The sequence below is a fragment of the Toxotes jaculatrix genome, chromosome 4, assembly GCF_017976425.1.
Source record: "Toxotes jaculatrix isolate fToxJac2 chromosome 4, fToxJac2.pri, whole genome shotgun sequence".
In the NCBI taxonomy this organism is placed as follows: Eukaryota; Metazoa; Chordata; class Actinopteri; family Toxotidae; genus Toxotes; species Toxotes jaculatrix.
The window spans coordinates 19,403,852-19,419,033 of NC_054397.1; the positions used below are offsets into that span (position 1 = coordinate 19,403,852).

The 15,182-nt window shown below is 40.2% G+C and overlaps 1 protein-coding gene across 1 annotated transcript; it reads left to right on the forward strand.

The window, feature by feature from the left end:
• The first annotated feature begins 1,382 nt into the window (after positions 1-1,382).
• Positions 1,383-14,416, forward strand: cusr (Copper-only SOD repeat protein). Its single transcript, XM_041035197.1, has 10 exons — positions 1,383-1,619; positions 4,070-6,146; positions 6,607-6,706; positions 8,388-8,465; positions 9,216-9,320; positions 9,876-10,008; positions 10,140-10,254; positions 11,655-11,779; positions 13,396-13,476; positions 13,877-14,416. The coding sequence occupies exons 1-10, from the start codon at positions 1,580-1,582 to the stop codon at positions 13,981-13,983; spliced, it is 2,961 nt and encodes a 986-aa protein (XP_040891131.1). The 5' UTR covers positions 1,383-1,579; the 3' UTR covers positions 13,984-14,416.
• The last annotated feature ends 766 nt before the right edge of the window (positions 14,417-15,182 follow it).

A 15,182-nucleotide genomic window follows, 5' to 3' on the forward strand; every position in this document is an offset into this window, starting at 1 on the left:
TTCCTTTTTTCTGGTTCTTCCTATGTTTATTTACAATTTCAAAGTACTTTATAAAGTTGTTGTTGGTATTCCATAAGTTTTGATGCACTCAAGCTTTTCCTTGGATCACCTTGTTAAATGTTGTGGAGGGGACCACCTCACCAAGAAAACAGTCTCCTAGCAATGTAATGCCTCTGTTTTCAGTCGCAGTCGTAAGCAGACGCTGCCTGTTTGATGCATGTGTGTGATTGAGCAAGTGTTAAAACTTGTGTGTACGTGCAGGGACAGAGACGCGGTCACATCATGATTCCAGCTTCTGCTGCAATCAGTGATCTAAACAAGCCAAGTGAAGGACCTCGCCCACTTCACTGGCCCTCCAATGCGAGTAAATAGCTGCGTGGCCTACCTCAAACAGCTCACAATGATGGGCCACTGGGCTGCTATTCTTGGAACAAGTTACTATTTTCACTCCTTTTTTTTCCCCTCAACCCTGTCACAAGGACAGCTGCATATTCCATGAGAAGAAAGAGGAAGAGGCTGAAATAAAGTAGGGTCTAAAGAGGGAGGGGAAAAAAAAGAATGGATCTTGGAACCATAATCATTTTTACAGAGCCACAGCAACAATCTGAAAAAAACATGAAAATGTGAGGCTACAAACTTGATTCTGGGCATCTTATTTCTCTTTATTCCCCCCAAGGATGTTCATATATATACATGCATGTTGTGGCTATTTAATATTTTTATGTATTTCTTTTCTGAACATATTATATGTTTTTTATGTCTTTGGCTTTAGATTGCTGGGGGAATAACGGGTAATAAAAATATAAACACTTAAATCACTGGGTTTTTTAAAAAATATATATATTAGCAATGCATTCTAGCAACATTCAGGTGCAGGTATGTAGTATACCTACTCTAGTATTAGAGTGTAACCTTATCTTAGCAAAATACAAAGCCCACAGACAAATGAAGAGGACCAGTTCACTTTCAATTCAACCGAGGAAGTTCACTTTTATCTACTTCCCCCAAAAATATTCCTTAAAAAAGCTTGATCAAAAGATTGATATATTTCTGTATTAAATGTGTTAAATATTTCCCTTATGGAAAAACAATCAGTGTTTCCTTTGCATTTTGAGCTGATTGAGCACAACAGAATACAGAAACAGCATGATCAACAAGTGCTTTCCTGACACCTGTATTTATATCTCTCAAGGTGAGCATGGCTACACAAGGGACAAGCCACCTCCACCCATCCAGGCTGCCAAATATTCTTCCTCCCTCCCCTGCCTCCATACATGAGGCAGACTTGCCCTGTTGACCAATCACAGGCTGACACAGAAAGACTGCAGCTGAAAAACAGAAGCAAAACGGAGGCTGCCCACATTTGAAAACCAGTCATTTGAACATACAAACACACAATTGCACACACACACACACACACACACACACCATCATTTTGCATTTCTCATTGAACTTGTTATACTTTAACTGAGCTGTTTGTATTTTTCACCTACACCACCAGTCAGGATTTGCATGACTGCAGTGAAGTTTTAATTCTAATTACACCTTTTCTTTGCTGTGTCTTGCACACATCTGCAACATGCGCCTGCTGACAGCTGCTCTGCTGCTTTCTTTACTTGGTGAGTATCTTGCAATCTTTGACCTTGCTTAGAGTCACACATAGACTTCATGGATGATTTATGTAATCAGCTGTGTAATGTTAATGCCTGGCTTTTAAACCACGGGCCATGAAGGACAGAGAATGTGCAAGTTTTCTTCTTACAACATGTAATTTCATTGATTAGTTTCTGCTCTGGTTAATGTAATGTGTTAGTGACATCAGCTGCTCTTTTTCTCTGTTGGAAGGAAAACCTATGAACTCTCAGTTACTCAGTGGCATGTGGACAAAGACTACTGGGTTTACTTAAAACTGATTATGATTATTTATAATGTAAATAACTTATATGACTGGTTTTGAGACTGAATGTGCAGTAGTTACACAAGTAGAGAAGTGTTATTGATGAAAGGTTAGTAGGTTGCATCTCCCTCTGAGAATCCCACCATATTGTGAAAATTATATGGAAGTAAGTCTTTGCACCTGTCATCTTGCACAGGCAATCAGAGGTTTTACCAGATGGGTTTATCATACTGAGGTGCTTTCCAAGAGAGGAGAGTTACCCAGTTGGCAGGATCTGTTAGATTCAAATTGCTGGGTAATGCAGAATTTTTGGTTCCCAAAAAATGGAATCACAGAAAAGACCTTAAGCCAGGATCCAGGTTTACTTCATGTCCTTTTCTGTGACAACTTAAACGCTGAATCTAACCGGCTGCATGGCATGTTGGCATGGCACTCATTCCTGGAACCAGTTTTAAGTTTTAAAGCTCCCACTTTTAATGAGTAGGCGCAATCCATGACACAACGTTCTTACCAGACTGTAACAATGTGTTTACCCCATATTCTGCCTAAAGGGTTCCTTATTGTATTATTCAGTAATATATTTTCTTTTTCCTGTTGCACAAACTCAATTTGATATAGTTTACTATAAAGAGGGTTACATAAACAGAATTCAAATTGAAATCAAAATAAAAGTCAGTGAAGATCATTTTAGACCTGTGCTCTGGTCACATTGTTAAAATAGCAATTCCACTACTAACTCTCAGTTCAAAGGACGGGTTAACAATGAAGAAGTGAAAGTGACTATAAACAGCATTGTACAGAGAATAGAAACTAAAAGGTGTGTGTATAAATGAATTTAAACAATATTTCCACAATATGGAGGCTATTGTGTGCCTACCAAACAACATGATCTGAGCACTTTACTATGGAAATTCTACAACTACCACTACTACTACTACTGTATATAGCGTCTTGTCTAACAAATATTCAGGTCAGCATGTTCATTAAACCCACATCATGTGTGCATTTGCCATTATGCCGATTATGGCATGATTAGTGAAGTAAAGAGATTTTCAAATTATCTACCTTTAATTTTCTGAACTTACTCTCCTATTAGTGTGCTGCAACTTATGTGGCACCGATAAATAAAACAGTTACACCAAGCCAGTGACCATTAAAATGCAACAGGTTTAATATGTGTTCACTTCAGAAACACACACTCTTTTTTTTTTAATACCTTTGCTGATAACACTTCATCTTTTAAACACGTTTCAAAACGACTCTTACTTCCTCATACTAAAACCTAATTCAGAAAGTCACTTTCAACAATTTTTGAACCCTTTCATACTCATTCAGACTTCTACTCAGAAACATCATTCGAACTTAGCAGTTTCCATCTTTTGTGTTATAATGAAGTAGTTAAGCTTTTTGTGATTTCACATTACTTCAACCACCACTTCAACTTTTTTCTTCAACGTATTTCAGCTACACTTCAAATGTTTCGTTTGCCAGTTTTCAGCGACACGCGCACATAAATTATCTTCAGAAAATCTTGCCATTTCTAGTTCTCCCCAGTAACTTAACCCTGAGGAGAAATAAGGTCACTACAGCAGAAAAAACAATGGGCCTCAACAAGGTAAAATTACGAGCAGAACTCAACAATGGGAACTAGTAAAAAGATACTATACACTACATATACACTATGCACATGGAACAAAAATAAAAAGCAAAAAAAAAAAATTAGCTTTTAATTATTTTAGACAGTTTAATAGGAAATGAAAAAAAGTGGTGCACGTGTGCAGAACTTTGGCATGACCATTATGTGCATAAAGGAGAAAGAGAAGATGTATTTGAAAGAATTCTGGTGGAAAATCTCTGTTGGACACAATTTATTGTACCAAGCATGTAATTTTTGTATGTCCTCAAACATGTCTGGGGGGAATCTTTAATTTTGCCTCCCTTTTTAATCCACAATGAGAAACTTTCACTAACCTTAACCAATTGCTTTAGTTCTAGTTTAACCATATTGTTATTTGCACAGATATAATGGAAACAATTTTAAAGCATAATTCAAGGATTTGAAGGATCATCCAGTATCAACTGTTAGTTGATACTGCATTAACACTAACAAGCTAGCACTAACAAGTGTAGGAACGCAAACTATAATCACTTCCTCCTTGTTGTTCTTTTCAGATTCTATCTCCTGTGTTCAGTTTCTGGCCAGGCTGAACATGGGAGGAGTCACAGGGCAGGTGCAGTTTGACTCCACTTCCCAGACAGCCACTGTCATGGTGTCTGGTGCTGGATCCTGTGGTCCACTTAACTTTTCCCTCAGTGAGTTCCCCGTCATGTATGGCCATTTTGCTCAGCCTTGTTCAGAAGCAAATATTGGCCCCAGCAGTTTTACCTTCGCAGCTGCCTCAAACTCCACTGTCAATGTGTCGCGCCTGTTTGAACAAAGACCAAACCTGGACGACTTCTCACTGACTTTACAGATGTGTAATGCCACTAAAGTATGCACCATCATAAGTCAAGGTAAAATGCTCTTGACTCGTCAGGCCAGATTCACCGGACCTATTGCCGGTAATGTTTATATCCGTCTAAACACAGGAGAGACCAACCCCAGGCTTCTTGCAGACCTTGTTACAATTGGTCAGGTTAATGCCTCACAAACCAATATCACTCTGTTTGGATCCATGAGCACCGCTGCAAGCTGCAATATTCTACTTGGAAGCTTAGACACATCCTCTTTGACCAATTTGGGTGTGGTGAAGGTCGGAACCCCGTTGCAACCAGAGAAGTCCCGTCTAGACAACCCTGGCATCAACATCAGCACTGGCTTCCTTCTCTTCCGCATGGAGTCAAGCTACAAGTGTGCTCAGATATATAATGTGCCAGAGAAACAGGTGGCTGCAGTTGTGAACATGAGAGGGATCAAAGGATACTTCCTCTTCCGTCAGGCTTCCCCATTTGATGTGACAGAGTTGAGGGTGAACCTGACCAACTTACAGAGCAGAGTTGGCCCTTACCATGTCCACAGGTTTCCTGTCCCGCCAGTCAGGTCTCCTCCATCAAGCTTGTGTTCAAATGATAATGTGGGGGGCCACTGGAACCCATTTGAACTCAACACTAATGACCCAGCGTACCCGAAAGTTCCTGGGTCAACACACGACAGATATGAGATAGGTGACCTCAGCGGTAAGCATATGTCCCTCGCAGGTAAAAATGAGGTGGATACTGTGTTCACGGACTTCAACCTCCCACTGTTTGGACAAAACAGCATTGTAGGTCGTTCAGTTGTGATTCACCAGACAGACGGTGCCAGGTATGTTTGCGCCAGCATCAGCTATCCCGGTGAAGTGATCGTTGCCAGAGCCAGATTTCAGAGCCCTGTGGTTGGTGAGATCTGGTTCACCCAGCTGGAGAACAACCCTCTGTCTGATGTATCCATCTTCATGGATCTCTCCTATGGAAATCCCGCGATGACACCAACCAGAAACCACAATTGGCATGTTCACACCTTCCCCATTAGCTCAGAGAGGGATGATGACAAAGGGCGCTGCAGCACAACAGGTGGACACTGGAACCCCTTTAACATCAACACAGGAGACAGCAGCTATGCCCTCCACTGTGGCCCATCCAGTCCCTTATCCTGTGAGGTGGGAGACCTTTCCAGCAAACACAGCACCATTAACCTCGGCACCACAGTGGGCAGCGTGGAAGCAAAAAACTTCTTCACTGATGTCACTTCCTGGTTGCCTGGGTCAGGCATTCTTGGTCGTTCTGTAGTCATCCATCAAGCAGAAAGAGGAGGGCCAAGGATTGCTTGTGCCAATGTTACAATGGTGCGGGTCCCCAAAGCTAGCCTGGGTAGCTGGTTTGGCCCTGCGATGTCCAACGGCCAGGTGCGGTTCTCCCAGGCTGTCCCTCAAGGCCCCACGACTATAAACGTGTCCCTGATGAACCTGAATGCCTTAGCTGGGGGTTACCATGTTCACATACTGCCCATCAAGCCTGACAGGGCAGAGCCCTGCTCCAATGCAAACATCATGGGCCACTTCAACCCGTTGGCCTGGAACGTGTCAAACTCTCCAATGCCGGGAGCTGGCACTGTGGACCAGTATGAAATTGGCGACATCAGTGGGAAATTTGGGATGCTGAATGGCCTCAACCAGTCTGAGGCTCTATACATGGACCCTGATATGCCATTAACTGGACCCTACAGCATTGTGGGAAGGTCACTGGTGGTTCACTACGCCAACGGGTCAAGGTGAGAACCTGTTTGTGCTTATTAGAGAGATAGAATGTGACAAAGAATGTTAAAGTGAAAGAGAGAAGAAGATCTAGGAAAATATTTCACAGGATGACAACAGGTTCCTATAACTGAAGAAGAAATGGTGAACATTGTAACTACTGCACAAGATATAGAAACAGAATACAGAATGGCATCAGTTCTGAAGCTGAAATTCAAGCTTCACCAACCTGGTTGGTTCTTTGGCACAGCAGCAGACTTTTGTTTGCAATTACAGGTCAACAATGTCACAGATATTGAGTCACATCCACGTTATGTTAGATAAGCTTCCTTATTCATCAAGAATGACTCAACAAAATATATTGTGAAGTAGAAAATCCTCAAGGTTAACCCTGCAGGATTAGAATATGTTTTGCTCACCTTGTTTGTGTTTTTGTGTCTTTCTTTGTGTGTGTGTGTGTCTGCATTTCCTTTGCAGAATGAGGTGTGCTGACATTTCAGCTGACAGAAATGCAGATGGACAATGGACCATTGCCAGGGCTGTTTTCAATGGTACAGTGACTGGGACAGTCCGACTGGTAAGAACCAACAACACCCAAAGTCTTCTCCACTAATGGCAACATATGCATTTACATTTAAATGACAGTGTATGCTGTATCAGTATTTTTGATGATCCTTTTATTTTGTTCAGCACACACGGTTCTAACTACACAAAATAATCTCCAAGTTATGCACAAGCATAAAATATAGTGCAAACACTTTATGCCACTGATTTATCATTGTACTCTTTTAACACTGTCACACTCAGGATGGCCTACATTTCCTACAATGCAACTTCAACACCAAAAGTTCAGTCAAGGTTTCGGTTGCATTATGAGTTACTAGCAAAACACAAGCGGCTAATCTGGCCTCAAGCCACTAGCCACAGTTAGAGATGAGGAGCAGACTACAGAGGTCTGTTAACCTCACTTCTCTCTATTTCCACATCTGCAGATCTTTTTCTGGAGATCTTATTTTCCAACACCTGTAAACACCTTTAAGACTGTTCCCATCTCCCAAACAACCTTTCAAAGATTGCATTTATCTGTGTGCGGCTAACACCAGCAAGTATACTAATCTTAATCTATATCTGCCCAACATTTATTTCACAAGTTCAGATTGCTAAACTGTACAGTTAAAAATGTCAAAACATATTTTAAAGAAGTGAGAAACACCAGGAAGTCATTTTGCTACATTAAGTCGTGAGAAAGAGCAAAAAAAACGCATTTCTGTATCTGCCCACAAGGCTTGTTTTGTTCTGTCAGAACAGGTGGTAAGCATTCTAAATATCATTAATGCATGTGTTTGTGTGTGGCCTGAACTGAAATACTGAATTGAGATACAGTATGTTGCCTATGTAGAAGCAGAGATACATTGTCCTCTACGCTGAAAATGGCACCACTCTGATATTTAGCCTTGTAAAATATATTACCTTCCATAAGTAACTCATCCTTTGTCTTACTAACTTGATGACAGACATTGCGAAATGGATATTTCAAAACGTTTCCTCAGTTCAAAAGGTTAAAAATCCTTTAGAGACCAAGTAATCATCAATTCAAGTGAAAATCATCAGGTCCAGTCTGTCACCAGAAGCAAAGTTACAAGATTTCACAAAACACATACAAGGTTTTCTTTCTTGCTAAGTTATTAGGAGCCAAGCTGCCACAAAAACATGACAGAGTATTTCTGCTGCGCTGGACAGAGAGTGAATTCATTATGCTTGTGGCGGCTTGCAACAGAGAGCTATGAGAAGCAGGGGAGAGATCATTAGTTTAGCATAGCATGCGTCTGCTATGGCTAGTCAAACCTGCCGGCCCCCCAAACTAGGGAGCTCACCAAGGGAACAGCTGTCTCTGTCAGCTGCCCTCCAGGGGCCCCATACTGAGCTCTGCACTGCTTCTATAGATAAGAGCTCATATCTCCAAAAAGGCCATTTTTATTATTGAAGAAAAAAATGAGAGTCTTAGGAATAAAATGTGTTCCCTCAAGCTTAGTCTGCTAATTTTGCTCAATCGGATTAAGCAGAAAGTCAAAGAGTGAGTTAGAAGGCTGAACATATGCAATATCCATCAAATTTAACTGCCTTTATTTTTCGGAAATAAAAAAAATAAATAGCAATCAGTTCTGGTTGAATTATTTACCATGAGAATACTGTAGTATATTTGCAGTTTGGTCCTTCTAAGTGTCTACTAATATTGGACATTCTGATTTTTCTCCCAGAGCCAGCAGATGTTTCCTGATGGGAGTACCACTGATATCACACTGGAGGTGACTCTTCAGTCATCATCAAGACAAAATGTAAGTACAATCATTTACTGCTCACAAATGCATGAACGCAACTAAAGAAGGAACCAAAGTCCAAATCAGATGCGTTTCCATTTAGCACCAACAGTCTTAAACCCTTTAAAACAGAGAAGCTTGGAAAGGAAACAGAAAAAGGCAGAAAGTTAACCTTCACGGAAAAGTTATGAGATACGTGAGACACCAGGTAGAACAGTAAAATGGCCAATGACTTGGAAAGTGATCAGGAAGAGAGCACTAACATGCAGTGCCAGGTGGGATTCATTTCACTCCCACAATCGGTCCCACATAGATGCCAGTGTCTGAGAAGGAGGAAACACTGGAAACACACAAAGATCCACACTGATAGTACCAGGCTTGGCTTTATGACAGTGACAAAAGAAAGGTGTTGAGTTTAATTTTGCTGTCATACCCAGAAGTTGCTTCTCTAAGTTGCTGGAAGAGTCTGAATCCAATGGCAAGAGGCACTCACTAGAAAAATATTTTGCCTGTTTTCTTGATTCTCCTCCCCTTCAACAACAGCAGGATTTAGAAAGAATTATAAATGTTTGTCTTAAGTCCATTGCTGTGTATGCACAGTCTGGTATGTATAACTTACATACTGGCAGTTCTGTGTTCAGTGTTTAGACGTTTCTCCTGTGTTTGTCTTGACTGTGAGTGTAACAATAAAGTATCCGTCTATCAGTCGCAGTAATACAGTAATTAAAACAGCACATACTCACACTTGTGTTTAACCCTTTCCTACAGACAACTGTGGCATCCTTGTTCATCACAAGCAACCGAATGGGCGCTAATAACAGCCAGTGCAACGCTTTGGGGGACACGTACAATCCCTTCAACATGACATCAATGGTCAGTCAACACTCTTTTCTTTTATTTCTGCGCTTCCTGTCTTCCTGATTCTGGAGGTTAACTGTTGTAGAAGGCTGATAATAGTACTTTAGTACTGAAGCTGCTAAATCAGCAGTGTAAATCTAAATCAGTGTGCTGCTTATTATTGTGGACATTTTAGGGCATTTTTAGCATCATGCTATGAGACTTTATGCAGAGCTGTTCACAGCTGATATTTAAGTGTAATAATCATTGTGTTCTCTGGTGAGTTCCCTGATTTAAAATCTGGCGATTTTAAACAAAATTTTCTTTTTGCAAGGTGCTAAAACTTGATAGAAGCTTCTTGTCCTAGCATCAGCCTGATATCTCTTGCAGAAATATTATTTTTTTAGCATTGCATATTGCAGTGTCATGGTAGGAAGGAAGTATATCACTTCTAAGTTTCTTTCTTTAGCAACAAAAACATTATGATAAAAATGTGAGAGAACAGGCATAACCAGCTGCAATTATCGTGCCAAACTTTTTCTTTGATGGTAGATTTGAGATTTGCTTCCTTCTTTCTCTTCCCCCCTTCAGGGCTCCACATGTTCATTGGAAAACCCTCTGAGCTGTGTGGTGGGGGAGATATCTGCAAGGCAAGGCCCAGTCACTCTGAATGAGGGTCAGCTCTACACTGACAGCATCATCCAGCTCTCTGGAGACAACACAGGTACCATGCTGACAGAGCTTTTTCTAGTGAAATGATAATAAATGTGTGTATTTAGTCATGGTAAAAGTTCTGGAGATCTACCCTGGCTGTTGAAAAGAGCAGATGTAGTTAATGTTTCTTTGTGCTTTTAGTGGTCCACAGATCTCTAGTGCTAAAGAACGGTGACAGCATCATTGCATGTGCCAACATCCTCCCAGAATCCCCTGCAGCCGAGCAGACCTTTCTCAGTGTGACTAACTTCAGCAGGTAAAATTCATAAAAAGCCATTCACAATGATTAACACCCTTTTCTTCAGAATTTGATCTTGAGTCTCTTGGCAGATTTTCCACGTTTGCCTGATAAGAACGTGCTTTATAATGTTTTGCATGTTTGCACAGGGTTTATGGCTTGTACTGAAAGGCTTGGACATCTGAGAACACACTCTACAGAAGTGATTGTTCCTACAAATTCTATGTAACTATTTTGACTTCATAAATCGGTTGGTGACTTTGAATGGAAAACATAGTTGGCAGTCATGCACAGTAGTTTCTACTGGCATGAATCGTGCTGTACGACCCAAAAGACTCCTACACTCAATGGAGTAAAGTATTACTATTAGGCTGAACAGAACCTTTAAACATCGGTTCTAGTGTTAAAATATACAGTACACAAATGTGTTTGTACCAGATTTGTGCATTGCATATTTTGACTGAGTTCTGTAAACTGTAAAACCTGCTAAAAGCTCAATAATTAAGAAGTACTTAGCTTGGCTTGGCTCAAGTAGGAAGTTTGCATTGATCTATTGCAAAAAAATCTTCAGGTTGTTTTGTAAGAGAACTTCTCTATTATGTTTCATTTTTAGTTAAAGTATGAAATATAAAGTGAGAGAAAATGTTGCAGTCCAACCCCTATTTTGCATTCCATCAAGACTGTTTCATACAATATCTCAATCATTGAGGAAACTGGCACAGTTTGTGACCACAACTGGCAACCACATAATAAGTCTGCTGATTTCAAACTAAATTCTGTTTGCTAATAGGAAACACCCAGTATGTAGAAACATACCCACATAGCATACTGATACTCAATAACTCCTTCTTTGGCCCTCACATCTGCACATATAATAACCTGTCATGACAAAGTCACTGATGATGTGCACTGCATTTTTCTTTCACTGAATTATTTTAAATGAGAGTTACTATCAAAAGCTATATAAAAAAGTATCTATGAGAACAGGGACCATCTGCTTTCAGATATGAAAGCAGATGGTCGATTGCATGGATCTGAAATGTAAGTTTCTGTGTAACTGGGTTCCAGCTAATTCTGTGGCCTGGGTTTACATTCATTGACTGATAATCTATTATGCATTAACTAGTCACATAAACTCAGAGTGGTGTTATTATTTCTTAATGGTGAGCTACAGGAATTCATATCTACCACTGAGTCACACATTAAAACATGACTCACGTATTAGTAATTCATTATATATTAATATACTTCATATCTTATTATAAAGTGTTACCAAGAAGTCATTACAGTTCCAGACGTACACTAAACATCTTAGTTAAATTGTATCTGGATCTGATTACAGGAAATGCAGCGAAAACAATGTATTTCCTCATATCTCCAGGTAATTATTATATCATGGTTATTTCTTTTTGGCCCAGATATGATTTCCGTAGGAGGGTTGCAAATGTCCTGCAGTTGGACATGTCAAGAGTCACTATCCTGCCCGGCTCTCCCCTCTCTGCAGCAGATGGAAGGTGCCAGCAAGTCAACTTCATGGTATCTGGTAAGGCAGGAACCATTACAGCTCATGCAGAGAGGCCCCAAATGTAAACACACTCAAAGGCAGGCAGGTGCAGTGAAGATACTTTTAATGACGCATAAAACAAGATTACAGACAGATGAGGTGAACAAGCTGACAGACAGGAATGAAGGAATGGTGACAACAGAAAAATGCACATGGGGAAAACTAAGGAACACAACAAAACAGATGAGACAATAAAACAGGGGCCAATGAACAGGATACTGAAGAGTGAAGCTGGGGATCTCAGGGGCAGGTCGACAGTATGCAGGCAGCTGGAGATGAAGAGCTGGTGTCCGCTAGGTCGCCCATTGGCGATCAGGAGCAGAGTAGGCATTAGCTGGGACCCTCAAAGGAGTAGACAGGTTGTCTGTAGGAATGGCCGTCTCCGGTCTGGCTCAGGATCCAGCAGAGGCTCAGGGTCGCTGGGCAGCAGGGCCTCCAGGATCCATGCTTCCCTCTAGGGGCCCTGACCCCTTGATATCTGGGGGAAATTGCCAGGTGAGTCCCAAAGAAAGGGCTCTGCTGGTTTTCAGGGTCAGGATCAGACAGGAAGCTGGTTGATGTGGAAGCAGGAACAGGCAAATGGCTAGCCAGCTCAGCAGAAGAAGGCCGTATGACAATCTTAATGATCAACAGCAATAAACTAATAATAAACTAATCGATTTCATTTTTCCTTCTTCCCCATACAAATTTACTTTTGATAAAGATCAAATGTAAATTTGCATATGGAAGAAGGAAGAAGGAAATAGATTAGATTACCATAGTAAGCACAGGACACAGAATAATGTCTGCACTATGATCAGGGCTAGTAGGTTATTTTTTCACAAACACATAAAGGTTTTTGTGTGTGATATAATATGAATCTATCGGACTGTATGGAGAACATGCAAGTCTATAAACGCTTTAGATACTTCAGGCCTCCAGGAGCTATCTGGGCGAGCAGTGTGCCCAGACTGTCTGCATGCATCAGGACAATGAACAATTATGGGCATTGAAAATCTTTAGAAAACCCCAAAAATTGCTCAGTAATCTGATGCTGGAGTTGAGTGTCTGTGTGTCTCATTTTCCGCGCCTTCCTCCACCCCAGGGGAGAACAGAGAAGTATCTGTGCAGAGGTTTCACACAGTATAGCACAGGACAGGCATTTATGCCCTCAGAAGACTCCCACATTGTGAAGAGTTTACTATTGCGATGATTCCCGAGAAGGCCTCCTTTAATGTGACTGTGTGTGTGACCGTAATACAGCAGATAGATGCACATACAAGAGTTTTCAGAAAGCGTACAGCAGAGAATGTGTGATGAAAACAGACTTTTAGTCACTTGACAGACTAGAAAACTAAAATAATTAACAGCTCAAGAAATGGACCTTTTCATGAGCAATGATGTTCTCCATAGAGAAGGAAAAGTACCTGAAAAACAATCACACATACAGTACTTGCTTACATAATGTAATAGAAGTTATTTGTTATTTCTGACATGTTTGATATGCACAGCAGAATTTTACATTTTAGACTCAGCTACAGTTATTGTGATGTATAAAAAAACATGCAGTTGTGTTTATGTGTAGCTGAGCATTGCACATTGTCTGTATCTCAAAGGGAATGTCAGCACTGAACTTCTGAGCTCTGTCAAAACCAGTGAGGAGATGGGCATGTTCAGAGAGTCTGTTTCATGTACAAGTAAGTATGCTCCATACTATACTCACACAGTAGCTTAAATTGCACTTCAGTTCCATTCCATGTGACACTGTTAATATATTTAAAAACACCAACACAACTCCAACTATCTTGTGTAGTTTAACATGTATTTATGAACACAATCCGCTCTGGAAAACCAACATTTGTTGTTCCACAAATATTTGATTGAAATAAAGAACACCTATCCATCTTGAGCAAGTTCTCTATCTGATTCAGTATGGGTAATCTACTCCAGATTAGTTTCAGATTTGTAAGAAAAATTACAGTAAACACATGGCAGAATTGAACTGCAGCAAATGCAAGAAGAAAAAGAGCACACAGAGTTACAGCCTCTGTTAATATTAAATTTTTTTTACTTGAATAACCTGTGGATACCTTTCAGATTCGATATCCACAGGAAGTGGATTTCTGCCATTGATGCCAGGAAGCTTTCTTCTTGGCTTGATGTTCGCTGCTGCCTGCCTGCTGCCATCTACATCTTATTCATAGCTCAGAGATTCATGCATCAAAAGAAGGGATACATGGATCCACATATTGTAAAACTGTGAATATGTTTATGAAGTGCAGCCCACCAAGTGGTACGATGGCCATCTGATTCATCATCAAATACATATTAACTGTGTCTCCTTGTACAACTTTTGTCATCCAATAAAGATATTGACATTTGCATTCAGTTTTTGTAATAACCATTTTAGGCAACAAGCTGTTCATTAACTGTTTAGTGTAACCTTTATAGAAGCTTCATTTTTTTCCACAGCTAATATTGCTCATATTATATTCATTTGGATTGTTAAATGGGTGAGTGGAATTAATACATTGCATTTTCAGATTTCCAGACTTTTTTTTATGTATGCACTATCCATAAATCAATGTCAAATGTTTAAATATATGGAAAATTGTGAATAAAATACAATAATGTTTGTATGCCTTGTGCCAACAATTGCTGTGATTTTTTTCCTTGCTTTAAATCCCCAAACATCTCAGCCCATGAGTAAGTGCTTGTACAGAGTGTATACTGTGCTCTAGCAGGACAGTAGCCTTAAACTTTGTGCTGCCAAGATCTTACTTGCCATTGTTCATTGTCCTCCAGCCGGACCATTGGAAAAATCAAATGGAGTGCAAAAATAAATGTAAAGCTTTATATGGTAAGTGCAAAAATATTAATGGTCCATACACAAAACCAATGACTTAAAAATAATAATACAATTACCCGGTAAAAGACAAATATAGGACTAAAACAAATTAAGTCTTAATTAGTTTTTTCAATTGATGGTTGGGGGTAGAAAAATGAAAAGCTGTTTTTTTTTTTCAGCCAACTGTTTGGCGGTCGAAGGAAGAGTGTGAAGCTTTGTACTTTTCTTACAATCCATTATAATTCCTTTTCTATTTGTATTATTCACTGGTGTATTCAATTATATTTTTATTTTTGTGACTCCGTTTGAAACCTTCAGTCAGTTTCGAGGATCCACATGCCCCTGACAATGCCCGGGCCGCTGCTGAATACAGTGTTGTGAATTTAAGGGGTAAGTGGTATGACTGTATTGTTTGCATAAAGTGAAACATTAAAGTAGTGAAATCTCTTTTACGTGTGGTTGTTTCCTTTGTGTGTGATTACTCACAGTAAAAGAGGCGAGTCTCGATCCCTCTGCGTCTACTGGAAGAAGCTGCAGTCACGTGACCACAAACGT

What these genes read in the sequence shown, in the direction of transcription:
- cusr (XM_041035197.1), top strand. Translation starts at nt 1,580, where the DNA reads ATGCGCCTGCTGACAGCTGCTCTGCTGCTTTCTTTACTTG. An exon ending in TGACTGGGACAGTCCGACTG is followed by an intron (nt 6,707 to 8,387) that starts GTAAGAACCAAC and finishes TTTTTCTCCCAG; the next exon opens with AGCCAGCAGATGTTTCCTGA. An exon ending in CCTTCAACATGACATCAATG is followed by an intron (nt 9,321 to 9,875) that starts GTCAGTCAACAC and finishes TCCCCCCTTCAG; the next exon opens with GGCTCCACATGTTCATTGGA.